Raw genomic sequence first — 24,486 nt, 5'->3', positions numbered from 1 at the left:
CAAGCAGAACATCAGATGTTCGTTACAGCTCTACTTTTTACAATGAACTTTCTCTTTAGATTGTTACCACTTTCAGAAGAAGTGCCGCTCTTGGAATAAAAGTCTGCTAAGGTCCGTATTCACAAGTGCGATTTGTGCCTTTGATGGAGTCTACTTTTCTCAAAATGACTTGGATGGGAACGGCTCGTATGGCTCAGTGACAAATTGGATTCATATTTTGTACAAACTGAAGACTTCTAGTCCCAACTGCTTTACGACTATTCTGAGATCAGGTGAGAAGAGAATGAGGCGAACCCTCTGCTTGCATTCTTGCACTGGTTTGTCATGGGGTCAAGGGTAACTGTTAAGGGTCGTGAGATGACAGTCATTCGCTCTACTTACACTTTCGCTTTGGAATGGGTTCAAGAAGTTTCCGCCCATTTCGCCGTCATCTCTCGGCGTTCCGGGAGGGTTGTTCATGCCCCCCATGTTATTCGGGGAGCTCTGAAGGAGTGAAGTGTAGAAACAAAAACGATTATAAATACAAGAACAGTCGGCAAACAGGAAGCTTCTGGAAATGGAAAGTTTTACTCACCTTTGGCAACCCATCCATATCCCCAGACCCTGAGGAGGAGAAACAAACAGCTCAATTTCAAGGTTTACTTGCTGAATAATAAAACACAGTTTTAGCTCTTCTCATTTTAGCTGGATAGCCGAGTGCGTTTAAACCCACCTAGTGATCCGTTCATGTGGTGCGGCTCCATGGCTCCCATAGCTCCCATCGGCCCGTCAGGCCCAGGTCCCATAGGGAACTGGTGACAAGATGGAGAGCGAGCCTTGTAAATGAGGGCAATATTGTTTTGGTGTTTGATGTCGGTGGTTTCCTCGGCTCGGGGTGAAGTACATTCTTCCATTTATTCTTCCCGGGTTATTTCCTGTCGATTTTGGCAGCATTTTGTTTCTCTAATGCAGACTTGCAGACCAGCCCAGTGATCATGTGGTTTGAAACATCATTTAAAAGGTGGATTCGTTTTTGTGGGCAACAAATCATTTCAACAACATTCATAATTTTAAACCTGAAATCAATCTGCACTTTTCTGAAACCGTTTCGAGCCTGGAAAGTTCTATCATTGAAGCCCCGTCACGGAGCCATTTGTTAACATGATGACTCACATTGGGTCTGTTGCCGCCCGGTCCGATAGGATTCATCATTGTGTAGATGTTTTCGCTCGAGTTAGTAGAATCTTAAGGAGAAAAAAAAAGACAAAACAAAACCTTTAGTTGGACGATACAGAGAGATGATGTTGATCAGTAATTACAAAGATAATATTGAAAAAATAAAATGGTGAAATGCAAAATAGACATGAAAACATAATTGGCTGATGGGGCTCATGCTTGTTTTTGTGAGAAGAAATGAGATGTCCATTTATGAAAATAGTGTTCGTGCTGGGGACACAGTTTGGTGACGCACCACCTGGGCTGGGCATGATGGGAGTTCCAGGTGGACCTCCTCCGCCTGGGGGGCCCTGGGGGAACAATCAGTTATCAGAACATGAGTTCAGTTCTACATGTATGCGGGAGAACTGCTCTCGTTTTGGACAGATTTGCACTCACCACGTAGTTTCCTGGAGATGAGGAGGAGTATGCTATCTGCAGGGGGAAATAAACAGAATGGGATCCGAGGCTCAGAGGATGCTGAATGGGAACACATACAGGCTGCACTACACGCTAACACAACACGCCTGTAATAACCGTTACAATTGCGAACTGCGGCAATGAAGTGTGCCGCTTGACTGGCTTGCGAAGGAGGAACGGTAGTCACAAGTATCCTTTGATAAAACTGACCAATGGACTAAATATGCCTCAAAACAACGAATTACAGAGTGAAATCTACTGCATTCTATCTGTATTTTACTTTGCAATCTTCATGTGATCATGTATAAAGGACGAGGCCTTCTGACTCACAGAGTTAGCATTAGGTCCTGGCCAAGGCCCTCTTCCTCCGGGACCCCTGATGCAAAGCAACAAGCGCAGGAAGAGAAGAATGAAGGGAAGAGACAAATGAGACAAACGGGTAGAGATAAAATGGTGTAAAGTGAAAAGGGGACATAAATAACTAAAAGCAGAGATTAAACTGCAATGAGACACAAAGGCTCGACGTTTTAACTCACATGTTCATTCCTGGCATCGGGCCGCCCATGGAGTTAGGAGGAGGCCTCATACCTCCATAATTCTGTAAGACAAAACGTTAAAAGCATTGTTCGAACATTTAACGAGACAACCGATTGTTTTATTTGCAGCAAAAGAGTCAAATTTACATTCAAGGCTGAATAAATAAGCGTGTCTGTACCTGTGGGCCCATGGCCATTCCCCGAGGAGGGTTCATCCTCATCGGTCCGCCCATGTTAGGATGTCCTGCCGGAGCAGACAAACAGAAGTCACAAACTAAATGTGACGCACATGACACAGCGCGCGGTTTGTGTAAATCCACATATGGCCACTCTCTTAAAGGCAGGAATTAAGACGGGCCGCAGACAACGCTTAATCCTCATCCCATTAGTTGCAACCAGCCGGACCCTGAAGATGTAATCTGCAGCCAAATCACCACGACCCCTCCCTCACTGAGACGAACACACCCACGGATATTACATCCCAAACAGGAAAGATTCCCCCAATTTCTATCAAAATAATAGGAGTCATTAAATATACAGTGTCAAACAAAAAAATGTAAGTGCCATAAAAAAAAACCTGTATGATGACAATATGTCTGACAATTCTATATAGAAAATGAATATACATTTTTTATATAAAACGGTCTTCCCTGCTGTCCTGTGTGGAGGAAAGTGAAACTTTAGAAGTAACGCTTAGTTGAAGAATTACTCAAGATTATGAAGAGCACCATTAGTTACAGCTCTTGTAGAGTCACCCTCTATTATAGACAAGCCCTACAATACAACAAGGAACATACTTCAAAATACGGAACTGGGGTTTGGACCAGGAGAGCTGCACCAGCATTACCTTGCGGTCTTGTCGGGTCCAAACTGTTTGGCAGGAGCGGCTGAGATCCAGGGATCCCCCCCGGGGGCTGAGGAAAGACCAGACGCGGAAACTGATTGAAAAAATGACTCAACTTCCCACTTCTTCAGCACAGATTCTCAACAATAACAGTGTCTCAGAAATGTTTTTTTTTAAACTGCATGTACCTGATTTGGCATTCGGAGTGAGGGGCGTGGTCCACCTGGATACCGTGGTGACATGAAAGGCTGCAGAGGGAAATGGAGGAAGGAAGGGAGAAGCGGGGGGTGTAGGGAGGAGGAGGAGGAAGAGGTGGGGTAACAAGGTTTTCATTATTGGTAAATCGAAGAGCTCTCAAACCGGAGACGCACTGAGGACACACAGATGGACACAGTGTAGTTGGAGGATGGAAGATGACACTGAAAGATCAACAGATCCGCCCAGCAATACAATTTGTTCTACAACGCCGTTACAATAATTATTTTGTGCAATACACGTTAACCTGCCCGCACACAAAGCTAGTGTGTGTGTGTAACACAGCGCTCACTGGGCTCCCCGCACACCCGGCCTGCTCTCGCTGCGCTGTAAGCCGATTCGCCCTGTGGTCAGGCCAACAACACCGTCCACGAGCCTTAGAGGAAGCATGTCCACACTCTCCCGCGCACACAAGACGGAAACCAGAAACCACAAGAATGAAGAGCCGTGTCGCCGCAGTTGATGGGCAGAGATTAGCTTTACAAACTCCTAAGTGGCATCTGTAGCTACCGCTCTGGACGAGCGCTGAAACACGCGCCAACTCGGGATGGAAGTTCATTACTGCTGAATATCTTGATTACTTTCTTATCTAGTTGGAGGCTTGTGTGGAACTCTTTTTCCATACGTGTGTGTCGTGGGAGTACATACGTGTACCCCTGTGTTCTATGCATATATGGGTGGCCATAGCGCCTGTCCCCTGCTTTATTTATACGGTGCAAGAACAAGTGAACAGCGGAGAGGGAGGGACACTGTGCATTTCAGCATGTGTGTGTGTGTGTGTGTGTGTGTTACGAGTGGAGGAGGAGCAGATAGCAGATACAACCCCCCACAGGCTGCTCTGTTGGGAGGGGGGGTGAATTATTCATCCCACACAGGGGCTACAGACTCTTGGCCCGGGAGAGGAGCGGGCCCTGCTGCCTCTGGATGCTGGGCTTTCATGAAAGAAGAAGCTGGGAGGGACCGGCGGGGCCTACAAATTTACGAGGAGTTAGCTGGGACAAAAGTAAAGCTAATGGGGCTCGAAGGCAAGAGAGGGAGAGCGTGAGAGTAGGGAAAAGTGTGTGTGTGTGGAGGACTGGGGAGGGGCGATTTAGTGGGAACAAAAGAGAGCAGGGTGTTTGAGAGAAAGAGTTTCTTACCTGGCCATGGGGTCCCATCATGGGGTTGCTGGGGTTGTGTGGGGGGGGCTGTGCGTGGGGGGACTGCTGAGAGCCAGGTGGTCCCTTTAAGAAAGAAGAGGGATATCAGAGCGGGGAGGGCCCCCAAAGTGGGCTTTACACCTGGAGGAATTACCCGATACAAAATAAAAAATAGCAGAGTGAAGGGAGGAGGGGTCAGCGGGGAGTATTTAGACGCAGCAGGAAGAAGAGGAGCAAGTTAAACAACTCCTCAACAAAAGAAACAGAATTAAAAGCCAACGCCCAACAGTTTGTATTTGCCTTTTGGTCGAGAGCACCGAACAGAAACGTTTACTTTGCTGGGTTGCAAAGACATTGGATCGGATGCAATAGATCACCGTTGGGACCATCGGGTCAAAAGACCGGATGCAGTTTGCTCATCGGCCACGTGGGGGCAGTGTTGGCAAAGCCTCAGTGCAACGGGACAGGAAGCAGCAGGACAGGCACTAGTGGCAACTTCAGGCCAAAAGGCCACAAAGATGTTACTGATCACAATGAAATTACAGTCGGGAGTTTTTTTTTCCTCTTCTTTTTTTTTTATTGGTGGTTGTGAGACGAATTCAGTTAAAGAATGCAACCCCCGAGCTCCTCTGACACAATTGTGTTAACGCTGACAAGAGGTCAACGACCCCTAATAAATAACTCACTATGCAGCAGCGTCTTTTCCGCCCTCATAGCGGTCAGTAAACTCGGCTGCTCTTTTTCTATAAAATGTCAACAATTTTAAAAACCAGAAAAGAACAATTTAACAAGTAATGCAAGCACCACATTTAAATCGATTAAGAAAGAACATGCGTTGAATGTACCAATTTGGATTTAAATAAAAATGTAGTCACTTTGTACAGATGCTGCAGCATCTTTTCTCAAAAGAACGCAACAAGCGACAGGTTATCATTGGATATCCAACAATATGTTGTTTGCGGTACACAACGAGGCAAGCGCTCACCTTCAGTGTGGCAACAGAAAAGACTCAACGAACCATTAAGACGAGCCGCATTTGCAGCAAACAATCAGAGCTTTCCGCTACAACCAGGTCCCTTGAACACAACACGCAAACACAAACACACACAAACCCTCAACCCGATCTCACTCCCCCACCGATGTTATAAATAGCACGTCCATGTGTCTCTCCTCACCATCTCTCCCCCAGCCCTTCCCCGTGCTTATTCACAGTCGTACTCTCACTAATCTCCCCCCCCCGGCCTCCTCCCATCCTCTCAGCACATTGCCTCGCTCTCTAAGCAAGCAAACAATGGAGTGGTCGGTAGCCACAGAAACAAACACTGGGCCACGATCCTGGTGCCACGGATCTTTCACATTCCCCCTTGCTTTTTTTTTCTTCACTCCTCTCCACCCTTCGCTCTCTCCCGCAATCGCGTCACTCGCTTTTTCCTCTCCCCAACTCTTCTCCACCTTATCGCGCCTCCTGCCAAATGCCAGCGCTGTCCATCACACCACTGCCTCACAGGAGTGTGTCTCTGTGTGTGTGTGTGTGTTGGTTTGTTTGTGGACGGCGCTGGTAGGCCGGCCCGTGTTTGCGTATGCGTCTGTGGGGCGTCTCATTCTCTCCGCTCTTCAGACAGCCGTCTCCCACACAAACACCTTTCCCTTCACAGAGCCGAGACGGCTCAGAGATGGAGACGGTGACGCAGGGGACAGGGACGCAGGGGTGTGGGGAGACGATGAACACGGGATGGTTGAATCACAGGTCGGTCGGGCCCGACAAGAGCGAGCCACAGATGAGTGAGCGGGGTGAGCGTCCGAGGCGTTGGTGGGTGTGAACAGCGAGAGTGGAATAAACAATGTTTGGAGGAATGTGGGGAAAACAAGTGGGAGGAAAGGAATTGAGATGGGGACATCTGAAGAAGCGCGATTGTCGATTTTAGAATGAGGAACTACATTACTAGACCTTGACTGAGGTGACGTATTATCAGGCTATTGATGTGTATATATTAAAAATCCACTGATGTTCTACAGCTTCTGCCTTTTCTGAGTGTTTTTACAGAAAAAAAATTAAACTTTGTGTGTCTCTTTCAGAGTTGATGGTTTCGAATGTGTGTAAATTCTTCTTTGTTTTAAAAACATAACTGGGTGAAAGAAGAATACAGTTCTTTCAGATACAATACACCACATCAAGGTGCCGGAGTTTGAACTTTAAGAAAATGCAAATGCTGTTCAAACGACCGGCAGAGATGGGTGTCACCGGAGGGGATGGAGGGGCGAAGAGGACGGCGACAGAAGGGGGTAAGTCGTACCTGGAAGAAGCCCGGGGGCATGGGACCGCCTGGCATGGCATCGTTGGGCGGCATGTTGCCCATCACAGGGCTGGGCGCCGCAGCTGCGCTCTGTAACACACAAGTGCTGTGATTAAATGTGGTGTTTTTGTGTGTCAAAGTGTCAAAGTGTGTGTGTGTGTGTGTGTGTGTGTGTCTCTCTCTCCCCCTCCATCTGCTCTACAGTGATATGATGCACTGGCCAAAATATTACTATAGGGGGCAGTGTTTGCACCTGCAATAGGAGCAAACCTCTGCCCAAAGTGTCATCCAGTGTGAGGAGAAGCTCATCTGGAAGGAACATCCATGAAGTTTCAGCGCCACAAAGCGGAGATCTACAGAGCGATACGAGTCAAGAACCTCAAGAATCTACAAGCCATGACATTCATCTGATTATATTTAGTATCCGTTTTGGCCCATCGCATTTAAAAAAGAAAAAGAAAAGAAGTTGGCAGTTGTATTACCAGAAGTAGCAGAAGTATTACCTCTGATATTTGGGGTTTTCACTGAACCCTGCAGATTTCTCTTTTTTTTAAATAAAATCAGTGTGACTTTGAGTCGACAAACGGTTAATCAGAACTAAATCTTTGGATGATGCGGAAACACCATCAACACTAAAATTGATCAATGGATTTACAATACTTAGAAATAAAGCAACATGTCATCAGCGAATAACTAGATTCTGTGAGCTGGAATACATTGGACAGTGGAGAGTGATTCTGTAGTTTCCACAAATGCAGCTGTTTATTCTCTCCAGCTGATCATTTCACATCTAACTCAAGAAAAACATGCTGGCAAAAATTCAGAGTTCAGCAACTTTATAGTTTTCGAAATGTGATTTGTTTTGTTGATTAAGCTCGTCAAAAATCATGTGGGCGGAATTTGGAAGGCTCCAATTCTTATTTCAATGTATCAGATTCAACATTAAAGTAAATATAAGTATAGCCTCTGACTTGCTATTGGCAGATGTCCAATGTTAGAAAAAAGGACTCCGATTGAGATAAGGGCCCAAAAACTGATCATAGTAACACATAAACTAACTTAGTTTCAAATCCCCTTCAGGTCGATCAAACCATATGAGAAGAATTAAACTAGACGACTAGTAGAGAAGGATTTAGCCCGGGAGTTAAATATGATATAACTGTATTCTTGTCAACACACAGACCAAGACGCGTGTTCAGAGTGCTTACATAAGCACGCCGGAACAAACACACACATGCACATAAGCGTGCAAACATACACACACAGGAACACACAAAGAGTTGCATCACAGGCTCATAAAGTGCAGCCCGGCAGCACAGAGAGGCAGACAGGGGAGAACCACAGGCTACAGGACCAGAACAGGGAGGGGTTTAAGACCCAGGGGAGGGTCCCCCCCCTCCCCCCCCAAACACACACAAACCGTTCCACCAGCACGCACACCTAACCAACACACAACATCCATGTGACACGCACTGTATGCATAGACCACGAAGCGCATTGCCAATTACACGCATGTACACAAACATATTCGCTGCCCTTCTTCTCCCGACTATCTGAAAACCAACACAAATTAAAACCAAGAGGAAAACACACACACACCTCCCCCCATCTTTATGCTAATTCTGCTAGTGAACATGAGCAGGCCACTGAGTCCCTGGGGAAGAAGCCGGGTCGGCTGCCTCTTTCTCTCCTCCTCCTCCTCCTCCTCCTCCTCCTCCGACCCCCCCGCCCTTCCTCCCTATCATCTCGTCTTCTGCACACTTTTCTCCTCTTATTGACCCCCCTCACTCATTTTTCCCAGCGCTGACACACACACACACACACACACGCACGCACGCACGCACCTTCCTTTGCCCCAACCCCTGTACTACACCCCCCCCCACCACCACCACCCACCCCCAGTAGGGTGTCAGCAGCTTGCAGAAGCTGTTGCTATGGAGACAGGTCCTATCTGCACTCTGTCCCCCTGGCATCCCCCGCTCCAGGAGCGCAGAGAGAGAGAGAATAAGAAGATGCCGGAGAGAGAGAGAGAGAGAGAGAGCGAAACCGAGGGGAGAGAGAGCACAAGAGCGAGAGAAGATGCAAGAGGAAGGCCGGAGAGGAAGAAATGATATGCGAGGGGAAAAAGGAGGGAGATTTCTGTTCACAATCAATCACTTGGTCACATTAACAGTCGTAGACTATTAATGATCAACTATCTGCTCGTGAAAGCCCCGTTTTGCAGACTGAAGGCAAACTGAACGCATGCGTAGAGGTAGAGGTGGATTTAGTATGCAGCCGGCCTTTATTAAAACCAACTGGCCTGGGGAAAAACAAAAAGGATTAAACAGAGCTTTTTTTAGTTGTTTTATTGGCGCCCGCAGTATAGTCTATATCTACTTTTCCATTTTCCGCTCAACACCGTCAAAAAAAATAAGACCGCCTCCTTGAATGTAGATAAATGTACAGGAATTTGCCTTGTTGACATTGGTGCAGGAACACAGTTATTCCTGATGCATTCACAACACCCAGGCAGGCCGCACCTTTGTCCAAAGAGAAAAGTTGAAGACCGAAGAATCCACAGCAGACATCAGTGCTGCACTAATTAGATGATATAATGAACACAGCGTTTGGTAGTTGAGCTGAATTATTCATCCTGAATGTATGGAGAGGGTTCTGCAAAGGGAGGATAGCGCGGAGGAAGCGCCGGGTGGCAGCGAGACTTGAAAAGGGGCTTTAATGCCTGACATGCAGAGAGAAGGGGGAAGAATACGGGTCTTTCATTGGAGCTGGTGGAAAGTTCATAAAAACCCAGGGGACGCATTTTCAAATGTCTGGGAATATTTACACCGTTTAAACTGTAAGCCATCTTTTAATGGCCTTCCTCGGCAGCGGCACACAAACACGCCGCCAAAGCACGCCGCAGCCACAAAAAGTGTGTTTCTGCTTATCAATATGGCAATATATGCAATACACATCCTCATCTAGAATTGTATTTAATAATATACAGACTGGATCACTATATAAAGAAAAGCCACACCAGCTATGTGCCGTTATAATGATTTATGTTGTTCAACATAAAACATTAGGAAAAAAAAAACTGCATTAACATCAAGTTAAAATAAGAGTTTAACTACTTTGTCACTTCAACCTGTAGAGATGGAGCTATTGGCATTGGTTATGTGGAAAATATACCAACATCTATAATGACTTTCACACATTATAAACACAGAACTTATTGTAATAGAGCGCAGTGTGGCTGATTTTCTGACGAGTGCACTCCATAGTTGGTTGATATTTTCAGACAGCATTCCACCCATTTTCACTTCAATGACACATAAGAAACACCAAAATAACACGCTGTGTAACCACAACTTCCACATCTGGCTAGTGACCTTTGCAGCCGTTTCGGTCTGTTCTCACAGTCTCAAGAGACTCCAAAATACTGTGAAAAGTAAAAGCCCTAAAAAGCACCATTCACCTTTTATAGATCATCTCTTATCTAAAATGATCAATTGTTTATCGTTGGGGTTTTTCTCGCCCTTAGCAGTTCTTGGTCGAGCAACACGAAGATGTTGGCAACCAAGAGATCACCTGATTTTAATCGAGAAACGCTACATAAATCAACAACCTCAAAAATCAACCTGACTTGTTTGTGCACATTTACACAACGCAAAGCACCGTGTAATTAGTTGGACCACCTCCCTGACGGACTCATCTCAATGGCGTCTTTGTGGCAAAAACAATTCCAACAGTGACGTGTTAATCCACAGTTGCGGCCCCCTGCGAGGACGCCATGTTGTGTTTGCGTTCCCTCCTTAGTGAAACCCACAATGTTGATGAACAATCTATCGGGGAACAAAAGACTAATGATCTGATTGGCTGGAACAGTACAGTATGCAGGTGGCTGTACAGAATAGCATTGATCCCTCCCTCTCCATTTCCCCTCCTTCACCCATAGGACCTACCGGACGGATCAATAGTGCTCAACACATTATTGACCTCCGCCTGATACCTTTCACAGGGATAAAGACAGAGACATAAACACTGGATGGAGGGAGATACGGAAGGGACGGTGCATGTGTGTGTCTGCCTGGAGAGGGTACTAATCTACATTCTGGTTCACACTGATATGTAACTCATCACCGTCTCCTTGACCTGCTGTCCTTAGCGCGCAGAGAGATGGAAAGAAGACGGGAGGAGGAGGGGTGAAGGAGTGAGGACAGAAGAGAGTGAGTGAGGAGACGGGAGGAGGAGTAGCTGACTGTGGCGATCTGGCTAATTTATCGGCCCAGTCAAAACAGTGCGTTTCGCTCTGGAGCGACAGGATAGGGCTGCTAGGCTCACCGTCACGTCACACAAACAAACGCACACACACAATCTCTGAAAGCCCAGATGTTCCTCAAAACTACCACAACGTGACAAAAAAAAAAAAAAAACACACAGCCAACACTCCGGAGAGGCCGAACGACAATAATACAAGTATGAGAACAAGAATATTACTTTGACTTAACCTGCATTATATTTAAAGAAACTTCAGCACAACGCCTGTCCTGCAGTGTTTCCATACCAGAGGTTAAGGCGGCCTGCAAGCAAGTAGGTTTTGGGGAAATAAGAGTTCTTGATTTAACTGAAATAAATATTGCTTTGGCCTTCGTTAGTAAAAACCACAGCAGGTAGCTAGCAATGGAAACAGATGTAACAAACCATGACAAACAGTCATAGCAGGTTGTTTACACGCTGAATAATGTGGGCTTGTCCAACAGTTGCACCCTGAGGCTGTTTTTTGGCCTCTGCTCCAAAAATGGCATACCCATGATAAAACGTGTAATAACTGTAACTTCTTTGTCTGTGGACATGTTTTTCTGTGGGAATAAAGGGGAACGTCTGAGCGTTCTGATGTGTAAAAACATGTTTATATGTTACCGATTATAAAATAAAATCTATAAAATACACAAAAAAAGTTTGTGTTTTTCCCCTGAAACTAAATCAACAACTCTCAAAGTCCTATAAAACATGGAGATATCAGGCCAAAAGCAGATCCGGCTGGTAGCCCTGTGTGTGTGCGCACAGTAAGCATGCACAGTTTCACGTTGAACACTACTTTGTGAAGCCCTCACGGACCAGAAAAAGGGAGCAGTCAAAATGTGGATTTGTCCTGACTCCGGCTGTGGTTGGCCGATTCGCCGGTTTAAAGTAACGCTCGAGTGTGAGGATTGGCTGACCCCGCCCCCTCCCAACCCCTAAAACCTGCGCTGAAATTTGTGCTCGTAAAATGACGACTGCACGTAACTTGCTCAAAAAAGTGATTTATTTCATAATTTTGTTCATGATTCATATGCTGGATTCTTGGCAAGGTTTGTCTGTGGTAACTTGAAGTAAACTAAAAAGAAAACATTTCCTCCATTCCAGCACCCGCCCCGTCTCGTCATGTTGATATTTGCCCACTCGCTCCATTTTCAAATACCGTAACTGTCTTTTCTTCATGTTGTCCTCTTCGGCACGACTAGGCATTGTGGGTAAACAGCTAGATTAGGCAATCAATCTTCTCCCGGGAACAGCGGTAGTAATGGTGGTGAGGGAGGGAGGAGGTCAGGGCAGAGATAGGAAAAGGGGAGGAGAATTGGATAGAGGGAGTGAGCGAGTGAGACGAGAGGGGGAGGACCGCTCTATCGGTGCGAAGGACAGCGTAAGAAATAGTCAAGAGGCTGCGAGGAGAGAAGGTGGGGGAAAAGACTGTTGGATGTGGAGCTGTCGCAGAGAAACCAGCAGAAAGGGAGCATGACGTGAACGTGCTGGAGTCGCACAAATGCGACAGTCGCGTGGAAGAGACAAACGTGGGCAGACATGTACAGCGCGAGGGAGGAGAACCGGAGCGGGAGAAAAGTTTTTTTTTAAAGGCCGAAAATGATAACCGCAAGTTGACCGAGTGCCGATTCAAAAAAGGTGAAAAAAGTATTGTAAAAGGCTTTATTAAAAGCCCATCATTGAGCATTAAAAAAAAATAACGATAGGAATTATATGTTGGAAAAGTTGCCGTTATCAGTCTTTCAAATGCTCAGCAAGGCGACTCCCTCTCTGGTAAAGCACCTGCACACTAAGCAAACAGATTGAAAAAGTTCCCTTGACTTAAACCATAAACCCGTTTTGCGTCTCTACTCCCAGCAGAGAGAACAGTGATAACGCCTCTTAATGCTGGTTTGCATTACAGCAATTTTAAAAAAGGTACGGTGAAATATTATTTTTCTTCCAATACCTCGACCTGCTCATTCTTTTGAAACCAGTAGAAACGGACCCGTGCTCATAGACCAGCATCGGGGGGGCCGGAGCCTAAATTAAAGCGGTCCCGTCTCCTTCGCTCTATCACCGTTAGGAGCAGACAGCAAGCAACCATGTAGCACACCCATCTGCATTTAAACACACACACACGCACCACGCACGCTGTGAGCCCCCACAACCTCCATCTATGGGCCGGTTGCCAAAGATTCCCCGCCGTCCAAAAATACACACACACACACACACACACACACGAACGCTCCCACAGACACACGGACACATAAATCCCTGGCTTAGCCTCGGCCCAGTGCTGGGATTACTGGATTAGAACTCTATTCCATTATCTCCCCACACTATACCACGCACACGCACACACACACACACACACACACACACACACAGACCGTGTCAATCACGAAACATGACTTTTTTTAAGTGGATACAGTAACAGTTTCCCCTTTTATTGGAGAAAGACATTTACATTACTGTTATGATTAATGGGCAGCGTGGTGCCGCTGTTAACGGAGAGACACCAAAGAGGGCTTCAGCAAAACACAACTCTCTACCAAGTCCTAAAAGACCATTTCAGAACTGATCCTGGACTCGGAGCTCGGAGAGCATCGAGGAATTTCTCTTTAGGAGGTATCCAAATAGTTCCTTGAGTCAAATCAATCTGATTTACAAAAATCCCTAAAGGCGCTTTAGGATCTGTGCAGCAGTCCTTGGCCCATGGCACCAAAGTAGTTATTTTATTTAATTTTTTGAAGTGGAAAATCGTTCTAAGGGAACAACTCTTATCTTGGAGTTCGTTCTGTGTCCCTGGAAATACAAAAATGCCTAAATATTTTGTCAACTAAAATGTGCGTCACGCTGTGAAGCGTCTGTCCCTGCAGGGGGCTGATCATGATTTGCAGTGTTTACATGCATGTCTCGGGCAGACATGTAAACAAAACTAATTCCACGGTGAGTGAGTGTTTTTCTGCATGTGAAAATGAAAAGAAATACTCCGTCACTTACATAGTCATGGAAGGCCTTTGCCTCACTGGAGTGCTCGCATGTCTCCCTTCGGTCTGGAGCCGCACAGTACAAATCCCAGAATACACTGAAATACAAGAGGGGGGGCGGGGGGGAGAGAGGTCAAAGGTTACCATACAGAGCAATACAAGCACATGTGTAACAGCTATTCATAACCCATTCACACACTCCCACTATCTCCCTGGCGCTCTTAAACAGCCGCTTATGTACTTGAGCATCACTGTAAGAGGGACACAATACCAGTGTCACCTCCTCAATCAACCGCTCACTCACTCAGACACACACACACACGCACTTTCTATCCCAAACGTTAACGAACACTGAAGTATATTCATACAAATATAAAACAAAGATTTAAATCTAAAATACACCATATTTTTTGTTCAAAATATTTATTATTTGTTTTCAGGTGCGTTTTCACAAAATCACATTCCATGACAGCTTTTGTTTCAGTTCTATTTGAATAGTGCAAGTGGAAAAAACAAACAAACAAAGCCAGCCAAGAGCTTACAGCTAGTGTGCAAACTGTCTAAGAGGCCTTCATCGAATCAGTCTGTGTGCATTGATTTAGTGGAAGTGGAATAAGCCGACGTGGCTAACGAGGAGGACCAATCAGGCAGCCACTCCACATGTCCTGGCAATCTGCGACACACACGCCAATGTTGTAGCCCAAACATCTGGACTTCTGCACACACCTCTGGCCTTCAAAAGACAGTCGTGTGCGGGAGGCCCAGCATCCTGAGTGCCACTGTGAGTCGTTAGGGCCCATTGAGAGGGAATTATAAAAATGTGATTACAAACTTCCTCATTCCAAGAAAAGGCGAAGTCGGATGGTTGAGCTGCAGGAGGAAAGGATCCCAGCGTGTGGTTCAAGGACACATCAACAAGGAGAAATGATCGTTTGTGTCCCAAGTTGAACAACAGAACAAAGTTCCTCCCAAGATTTGCCACAGATTTAATGCTTCCAAATTATTAATATTATTATGTTCCTTATTGTATCGTTTTTATTAAAAACATCCTCGGTCTCATATTGCTGATGATGTTCTATAAGCCTGACGTTCATTCTTCTGACTCAGCAGATCCAAGAGTTACACTAGAAGGTTGTTTAAGAGCATATTTAGACGTCTGTAATTCTACATCCACAGGTTCTTCAATATTCGCTTCATGTAATGCGTGATGTACTAAATATCAGTACAGTGAAACTATTCTGAATCCAGAGGTGGTTCCGGCAGCTGCACTTTCGGATCTCTCCGGAGAAGCAGCAAGTACCAAGGCGTGACATCAAAAGGGATCAATACATTGTCACATAATGAACAATTACCATTGGTATTTCCCGTCATAAAAAGGTTTATAAAAACAGAGGTGGGGACCATGTGATACAAACGGGGCATAAAGTGTGATTCATTCAAGTTCTCTGCTGTGGGTAAAATTGCACTTTGGCAGCAGATATAAGGGGGTTTGGTTTTCACGTCTCTAGTCAGTTTATTTCTTTATTTGATTCAAACGATAAGGCTGCCAATGAACTATATCATATTAGTGGAGACAAATCTCCTGAAAAGATCAAAACTAACAATTGGTTCTACTAACATTTGCTATCTGTGTGTCTAATGCCATATTCCTCTGTGACAGATCTCCATTGTTGCCATAAATGAACACACATTGTCGCGCTTGGTGACATGTTTTTTTCCCCCAATAATGTTTATTCAATCCGTAGTGCGCCAGAACAAGGTGTAGAATAGTTATAAGAGGCTTGGTTTGGACCTCTTCGTTGTTGACAGTAAGGAAAAAATTCATTTTAAGGATAAAACGTATGCGGGGGAGCTGATTTTTAAGTATGTAACCAATCCCGGTCTCGTCAGAACATCGGCTGGCCTGGTTCAAAGTCGGTATCGTTACCTTAAAGCCATGAGATATTTCTCAAGACGGGTCCATCGGTGCAGTTACATCAATAAATAAGGGTTCCACATCGGTTCTTCCTAAAGCGAGCAGCTTCAGCCAAGAACCATGTGCTTTTTTAACCAACCGTTTGGGTTCTAGGTGCATCACACTGAACGTAAAAGTTAGGTTCTTGTCAGCACACACTTACAGAGAGGAACAGTTTGCAGAACCGGTTTCTATGGTGGAAACATTCATCCGTAAAAGGATTCCAGCCTGAACCAGGTGGAGACTTTATAAAAAGGGGATTACAATGAAACGTAGATTTATAGCGTCTGTAATCGGGCTGTTGGGTTCTTTGGTCCATACTGGTCTAAAGGTGACAGTGACGTCCAGAAACAAGTGAAACTGCCAACCGGAGCTGAAGGTGACGACCCCGTGGGTCAAAGCTTAGCCTCTGGCCGAAATGACAGGAGGGAGTGGGGAGGAGGAGCGGGAAGAAGGTGACACAAAGGAAGATGGAATGCAACGGGTTAATCTGCTAAGAATCCCTCTCCTGCATGAACAAAGGAGAAAAGTGGGAGGTTGGGGGCACACAAAGGGTGACGAGCGGGTGAGGAGGGGCCGGGGGGGGAGGTAGTCCATTCCCGAACCATCTGGATCTATTGTTTCAGGAACGCGGGTGAAGGATGCAGAGCTGGAGGAGGGGAGACGACATGAGGGGAGGGGGGGTCACGCCCTCGGTGAGTCGGGTCAACCCCAAGGCTGGGACTGCGCTACACCTCCCACCTACGGAAGCCATCTTTAATCACAACGTCGTGAGAGTTCCTCCAATTAAATCAAAATCTGCAGGTACACACACACACACACACACACCTGGATGCTTCTAATAAATATGGATTTAATGTATTCAAAGTTGAATTTGAACTCTTCCATGAGCTTCAGATCACAGGCGTTCAAACAAAGCTACTGTTTGTGCATATAAAGTAATGAATAATGTAGAGCTGCAATGGACCCTCGAGACTTTTCAATGAGTGTGTGTGTGTATATGGGGAGGGGATGCAGTGCTTAAAGCTACAGTTGGCAACACCAATAAGAGTTGCTTTTGTTATATTTTCTGAAGGAGTCTCTACAGTCAGACACAAGTATAGAAAACAGATCATTTTTCGAAAAGAAATAAGGTTTCAACCAATCAGAGTCGAGGAGTCACGCAGCTGTCAATCACTGCTCTGAAACTGATCAAAGCAGTAGTGATCAAATATCCATCAAAAGGCCATTATTGTAATCTGCCATTTCTTGCCTCAAATATCTTTAGAAAAAAAAATTCTGATTTTACCAGCTAAATGTTGGATATTGACAACAGTCTAGTCAAAACGAAGCCGACTGTAGCAAACCGTACCATTTTAAAGCTTAACAGTAAACAAAAATCTAAAATATTGATTCATATTGATTTGATGGTGATTGACAGCTGCGTTAAGAGACTTCTCGACTCTTTTTTTCCCCCAGAAATCTTTAAAGCTATTTGGAGCACTAAAAAGCAGTTGGAGGTACCTGAATTATTATCACAGATACCTCACGTAAAGCTCCCGCAGTTTAGCAGCAGATTAATGAAACTAAGTTACATATTTGCTCAAAGTTACCAACTGCAGCTTCAAATGTTTATACACACACACACACACACACACACACACACACACACACACACACAGATCAGCTGAGTGAAGAAATAAAAGGTGACGCTTACCACCACCACGAGTGGAGGAATCCGGGAGGCTCCCCTAATGTAATATTCTTCTCCCATCGAATCTGGAGGAGAGGAGAGGAGAGAGGAGTCACTTGTGGCCACTAGAGAGGATTATGTGTGCAGGTCCGGGGGTTAAGAACATATAATCAGTCAGTCTCCAACTGCCGATGGCCTCGGACGTGGAGATGCCCATCGTTCTGACTCCGTCCACCTCCGTCGTCCTGAATCTCCCCCATTTCACTTTTTACACGTTTAAAATGTGCTTCGGAGGCAGTGAAGTCAGATGCTCATTCATAGTTAGACTCTGTCAGGAGCAAAACGTGTCACAAACACAAGAAGGTCGCCGTTGTTGGCGGAGAGGGAGCATGATTTCAACCTTTACAGGATTTCCTTTTTTAAAAATGTATGCAACAGCTGATGTTTACACCGACAGCAGAAGTGGTTGTAAACATTCGGTAAGGCCGGGCTGTGGCATCTACTCTTCTACGAAGCGAGTCGAGCCGTTTTACACCCAAAAGTCATCTCTCCGACATGTGTTTTGATTCCTTTGCTGAAGGTTTTTCATCAATTCTTTAACTGTCCTCCTTAGCTCTCATGAAAAAGGCACAGATTCATGGACAGGTTACTGAGATTGATGTCAACTTACCTCAGACAAGAAGGTCTGTGCGGACTTCTGTGCTCCCACATGTAGCAGATACTCATACACGTATAATGCTAACCTGGAATAGAAGGGGAAGAAAAGGTTAGCCACAACATTTAGCCTGGTTAAGTCTAAAGATCCCTCCTATTTTCACTTCATTCTCACAATTTTTCCAGCAAAATTAGATTAAGTCGGCCAGCCTACATCATTTACAACAAAACAACAACAACACAGCCACAGATTAAACTATGAGCATGACTAATTGGTCGGGAATCATTCCAGAGGCTTCAAGTTTTTCAAACAATTTGTGTTTTGCATTTTTACCAAAATCTAAAAAAAACGAAAACATAAAATAACAGAATAAAACAGTGGAAAAGTACTTTTCTAAATAATTTTCTTAATAAACGAGAGAAGTCGGCTCCACAGGTCTAATTTAAACGTCAGTGACATTAAAGATCTTCCCATCCATATTAACAGTAGAAGCTACCGATGTTCTCGCAGTAGGACGAGTGCTGCACACAAGCCGCCGCTGCCTGGAGGACTACGTTTGACCCGTCAGCCGCCTTCACGCTGACAGCTCCCAGTCGGCCGGAAACTAATCGCCACAGAAGATGGGATTTTGGGACACTGGCAGGAAGCGGTTTCTCTGGCTGAAATGCAGCTGAAGCACCTCCAATCCACCACCAACGGCATTCCCACTGAATATCAACGATACGCCTGAAGCTCTCGCCTCGAATTTCTAATCACGGGCATAACGGGCTACACTTGACAACACCGATCCACCGGGGCCTATAAGCAGACACGAGCGGCGTGCTGCGGAGTAGGGGAACACCCGATGGCCCAACCTCGTGCTCCTAACGCTGTCGCTTAGTTGTGTTTAATAGGCCGTTGATGGACCATCAAATCGACCGGCGGCGTGGATATGACAGTGGTCCGTGTGCCCGGAGCGGACACTTCTCTGACAGGCCAATGAGGTCCTAATGAGAGGGACGGTGGCTCAGTGTCATATTCCCCATCATTAGCCAATGAACTGATCAATGACACGTGGTTTTGAGATAACACGGTTGTTGTGGGGGGTTTTCCAGCAGTGACAGCCGATTTGCTACTTCATTGCTATCGTTGACCAGTGGGATTTATAGCTGGACAACAGAGGTTTGAGTGAGGAGGCTGATGGGCTCGCACTATCCCAGAAACCACAGTTTCAAAAAACGAATAACCCTTCCTAGAAGGCTGCCAATGGCGCGTTTCCACGGCACGGCTTTACTAATCGCCACTCCCCTTTTATTGGTTTTCCATTAGCGAAAAGGGGTGGGTAGCACGACTACTGGAAGGTGGAGATAAAACCCTGCAGACTACTGGCTGGTCAGAGAGATCCTGCTCAAACCTGACGGATTTAACAAGCCACAGCTACAGCCAATAGTAAAACAGAAGTTCTCCTCCCACAAAGCTGCGCCCAATGACATCCTTCCATTTACCGCTGAAAGGATTCAGCAAAGTCACTGACGTTTGATTCGACGCGAGAATCCCATCTGCACAGAGGGGGTACCACAGAAATGTAGAAAGAAGTTGGTAGCAAAAAAGCCAGTTGAGTTGATTCAACAGAGCTGAACAAAGCAGTGGAAATGTGGCGATAGCTGCTCAGCGTCAGGAGGAAGTCTCTCCTGCGATCAGACCCTTTGAGGAGGATATCAGGTGTTTATAAGGTGACAAAGCTCATGCTGGATTGACCCATCCTTCCTCTATACAATTTCTGGGCAAAAGTGAATAACTACATAAAAAAATAAACGTATAACCGCCTCACATGTTTGGAAATATCCCCATTTCTTGACCTAAAATATAACTGTTAAATAGATAATTAAATGAACGTTGGTATCTAAGTGGTGACGCTTTTAATGCAATGGTAAATAGGATTGGACCATCTCGTAAATAGTCCACAATTAAAAAATGGCTACGAAAAAACCCAAAAACATTTTCAATGCAAGAGGGCAACCATTGAGATGCATTAAATCAGGCCCCAGATGCACACCGGAGCAACAGAAACAGCGACTGTGGTGCGCTGCAGACACGATACACGTCAGACCCGTTCTTACTACGTATAGTATGCAAATGTATTTAAAGTATGCATTGTTAGTATGCAAACGCCGTCCGTAAAAAGATATGAATAGGAAAACAGACAATAACTGTAGTACGGGGCCGATGGTCAGGGGACATTTTCTAAACATCACAGGAGGGCGGAGAGGCAGCTGGCAGATTTACATACGCGCTCCTTAAGAATTGTGCGATCAAATTTGGTTTTAACAAAGCAGAAGATCGAAATCCGAAAGAACAAAGTTATTATTCAAGTGTGACACGTGATCAGTTCTGCTTGAATGTCAAAGCAATCTCCACCCCACATGCCAGTGAGTACACACAGAGCAAATGGCATTTGGTACATGCACAGAAACAACTATGGATAGACTTGTTTACATCCGGCTTTTACTCCCCGTGTACCGCGGCTGGCGGCGCATCGAGCACCAGCCTGGACTAAATACTGCCGGTCATTGTACGGAACGACACTTTTCGGGCCCTCGCCGAGGCTGAATGGGCGACCTGCAATCACAAATATCCTGTTTCGTTACAACAGCTATTGGGGAGTTTCTTTTAAAGTTATTGACATTTGAATTGATTCCCCATGCTGTTAAAAATATGAAAAAGAACAAAAGTTTATTTAGAAATTTAGAGTGCAGGAACTTTGCCTGGTACTTGTCTAACTCCATTTATACACATTATATCGAACCACAGATTCAGTGTGACTTCAGTCTTCTATGAACAGCTCAGTCACAAGTCTAATGTGCATTTAGTCGCCCGGCCTTCATAAAAGTCATAGCAGCTAGACGCTGCGATGCAGCTCATGAGCCTCGGTACGTGTACAGCAAGTCGGGGGTAATAAATAACTGAGGGAGTTCCCTTCTTCCAGATAGCCACCCTGATAAAACCTGAATAAGTAGGCAAGACCAGATGAAACAAAAGAAGCAGAAGTGGCCCCGACGTCTAAACTGCCCAGAAGGACACGGGTTAATAGCATTATTCAACTGCAAACGCATCTGCGCACACACACACACACACCACTTTAGCCAAGGGAACCTGACCACTTTGTACGGCTCCTGGCAATTTGTAGGTCACAAAGCTCTGTGTGACCGCTGGTGTAGAGTGTAAGTCTCTGCATTTGCAGGTCAGTCTAGTATGGGGCCACACACACACACACACACACACACACACACACACACACACACACACACACACACACACACACACACACACACACACACACACACACACACACACACTTTAAAAACAGATTCCCTCCCTCTAAACAAAGTCTGACCATTTTTAAAATGTCTGGCAAAGACTCAAGAAGGAGGCTTGACGTGTCAAATATTGATGCCGTCAGCATCTCCCTGGTCACTGCTATTTTGATGGCTTGCTTAACACACGCGCCACGTTCCATGAGAAGTTTGACTAAAAGGGAATAGTAAGAGGACTTGGTTTTGTGTCGGGGGATACAAGGATCATACTGCAGATCCCCCCCAAGAGGCCTTCAATGAAATTTTGATGGGTGTGTGTGTGTGTGTGCTTGTGCAGGTTGAAAAGGGGCTGTGTGTGCGTGCACCTGGCCTGCTGCATTATTAAAGCTCAGAAGCCAGCGCATAGAAAAGGAGAAGTTTGAGGAGGAGGGGGGAGAAGAAGAAGGAGCAGCAGCTGTAGGAGAGGGAAGAAAATAAAGAGGAGAGTTTTCACTGGAACATAAGACGGGTTATGCCACCTTTTTTTATATAGAGAGGCAGAAACAGAAGGTGGTACAAGGGATCAGAGGGAATATCAAGTCTGGATGGAGGGGGAAATGACAACGCAGAGGTTGTTTCTGACAACCAAAATGACATATTATATTCATAGGAAAAGGTAACAAATCGGAACGATAGCTCCAGCAACCCTTATTTTCTAGTTTTTCCCGGTTATATTACCTGGAGAAACCAGGTTACTTTTGACAACATCTAGCAGGATGCCCACTCACTCGCTTTTGACTTCTGCATTTTATCCTGCCTCTCTCACTGGGAAACAGAATTCACCTCCAGCATCATCACCCCCCCCCCCCCCCCCCCACACCGCGCGACCTTCTGACCCCTCCAACGCTGTGCGACGGGACATCAGCGCGTGCATTACACGCTACCCTAGAGGGAGAATCACCTGACATCCTGCCCCGGGCTTCGGGACAAAACCCCCTTCTTTAAACATGGATGAACGTCTGCCCACCCCGTCTCCGTCTCTTCAGTCTCTCCAAACTCTGATGCAAAACTGAGAGCAGCTGCTTCAGTCCGTCTCAATAATTCAACATCACCGAAGCAGCGGGATGAGGACTTTGAGGAGCAGCAGAAAGGATGGGAAGTGAGAGCGAGGGAGCAGATGATGGAAGACAATAGAGGAGCATAAAGAAATGATATGGGTTCCAAAACTCAGCAGCGGGAGCTTATGGTGTCTGACAACTCTGTCCCCCTGTTCAGTGAGTGGGGGGCTTTTTGCTAGGGTTTAACCCATCACCTGGCAGGAATAAAGCCGTGAGCATTCACCTCTGGGGAGGATCTAACCGCTTATTTACCTCCAGGTCGATCACGCCGTGGGGGAACATGAACTACCGTCACGACGCACGGGGCTCTGGGAACAAAGTTTAAGGAAGGCACGTGCGGGTCTCGGTTTGGCTTTTTGTTGGCCGGTGACCACCGGCGGGGAGATGCCGACGCCCGTTCCCGAACCGATGCACACATTCACCGCTGAGAGCCTTTCGGATGGTTTTAATAGTTGATAAACGCGCGGCGCGCATCTGCCCGGCGAACAACAGGCATGCAGACGGCGGCGTGCAGACAAAGGGATCGGAGAGCTTCAGCCTCCCCCCTCTCCCTCCCTCCCTCCCTCCCTCGCTGAGCTAACAGCGCCTAAAGCGTCCTGACAATATAAGGTGGGGGGAGAAGCTTCTCCGAGCAGCTTCATCCCCGGCACTACTTTGTCCAAGTCGGGGTTCGAGTGGAGAAAACCTCCGCGGGGCCACAAAAGTTGTGAGGAGCCGCGCTCCCGCACGCCGCACACGCGGGGAACCGGCGCGTCCACAGCCCCGGTGCCTCCGTGGAACGGCTCCATCTCACCACAGAGCCCCAAACAGATGTGCTACATTTGTTGTGTTTTTAAACATCGCCGCTTCTGCGCAACACAATACGAAATTTAAAAAAGGGGGGTCAGCTAGCACCTCGCTCGCAAATGCATTGTTCACACCGGGGGCGAGACGGTGACCAAAGTGGGGTCCCCGGCGATGCTCTCCCCACACACGGTTCAGCCTCCCCCCCACCGGGGGAGGGGGGTGCACGGTTATGAATTATCGCCCGAAAGCAACGTGTGCGGCGACGCTTCCTCCGTCAAGAGGTGGTGCAACTTCAGAGGCTAAAGAAAGGCAGCCAGTCTTTGTTTTGCACCGGGAGTGAGGGGTGGAAGTGGGGCTAGCCGCCGGAGCTAACTTAGCATCCGAGCCCGTGTGAGTTGAGGAGGATGCAAAAACAGGGCACCGCGACACGCAAAGTGGTCAACGCAAAGAAAGAACCCAAAGGAACTACCACGAGCACACTTTGAAAGCTTGTGTGGTAAAAAAATAAATACATTTTAAAATATAAAGACCTCGCCGAACATGCGTGCTCCTACTAAAAGGACCGGGCTGCCTCACACTAGTTAGCAAGTTTAGCCACCTAGCACACTGTTTACTGGGTCTGTGTTGTGACAGTGCAATAATTTACTTACTTTTCTCTCGCTTGGCTGTCGGAGGGGACCACGGCTCCTTTGCCTTTGCCGTACATCTTGGAGGCTGTTCTGGTACTTTTAATTTTATCCCACTCGACACCTGTCAAAGAAAGCTACCAGGAAAACCTACCATCTCCATAGCTACCCGGTTAGTGTTGTCTCCCTGTCTCTACCCTGCGCTCTCTTCACTCCGGTTTCCTTCTTTTTCTTTTTTTTTTCTACATCCCCAACATTGCCCACAAATCAGGCAGGGTTTCAGCCGGGGGGAGCTTGAAACCGTCCACTGGTGGAGCTTTTTTTCCTTTTTTTTTTTTCAATCGCTGTTCCTGGATGCAGCTCACTCCCCCCTGTTGTGCGATGGTGGGGGCTTCTTAAAGCCACAGCGTCTCGGTTTTTGTCGACTTCGCTAAAGTTCAAGTTGTCTTCTCGAGGCCCTTC

At 46.3% G+C, this 24,486-nt stretch overlaps 1 protein-coding gene across 13 annotated transcripts in view; it reads right to left on the bottom strand.

The window, feature by feature from the left end:
- Positions 1 to 24,486, bottom strand: part of LOC120832433 (single-stranded DNA-binding protein 3) — a 27,933-nt gene extending 3,447 nt beyond the window's left edge. For 2 of the 13 annotated variants that reach the window (XM_040198692.2, XM_040198687.2), the window contains exons 1-17: positions 24,049 to 24,337; positions 18,238 to 18,310; positions 17,592 to 17,653; positions 13,955 to 14,039; positions 6,683 to 6,772; positions 4,389 to 4,472; positions 3,183 to 3,242; positions 2,998 to 3,088; positions 2,330 to 2,394; positions 2,151 to 2,212; positions 1,945 to 1,990; positions 1,594 to 1,629; positions 1,451 to 1,505; positions 1,153 to 1,223; positions 713 to 791; positions 575 to 603; positions 382 to 483 (exon numbers count right to left, since the gene is read on the bottom strand). In XM_040198692.2, coding sequence (XP_040054626.1) covers positions 382 to 483; positions 575 to 603; positions 713 to 791; positions 1,153 to 1,223; positions 1,451 to 1,505; positions 1,594 to 1,629; positions 1,945 to 1,990; positions 2,151 to 2,212; positions 2,330 to 2,394; positions 2,998 to 3,088; positions 3,183 to 3,242; positions 4,389 to 4,472; positions 6,683 to 6,772; positions 13,955 to 14,039; positions 17,592 to 17,653; positions 18,238 to 18,310; positions 24,049 to 24,104 — 1,146 coding nt within the window. In that variant the 5' untranslated portion in view covers positions 24,105 to 24,337. Of the gene's footprint in view, positions 1 to 381; positions 484 to 574; positions 604 to 712; positions 792 to 1,152; positions 1,224 to 1,450; positions 1,506 to 1,593; positions 1,630 to 1,944; positions 1,991 to 2,150; positions 2,213 to 2,329; positions 2,395 to 2,997; positions 3,089 to 3,182; positions 3,243 to 4,388; positions 4,473 to 6,682; positions 6,773 to 13,954; positions 14,040 to 17,591; positions 17,654 to 18,237; positions 18,311 to 24,048 lie in introns of all 13 variants that reach the window. The other 11 variants (XM_078089538.1, XM_040198688.2, XM_078089539.1 and 8 more) reach the window with 8 other exon arrangements.

The sequence above is a fragment of the Gasterosteus aculeatus genome, chromosome 15 (genome assembly GCF_964276395.1).
Source record: "Gasterosteus aculeatus chromosome 15, fGasAcu3.hap1.1, whole genome shotgun sequence".
NCBI lineage: Eukaryota > Metazoa > Chordata > Actinopteri > Perciformes > Gasterosteidae > Gasterosteus > Gasterosteus aculeatus.
This window is presented reverse-complemented; position numbering and strand designations above follow the sequence as displayed.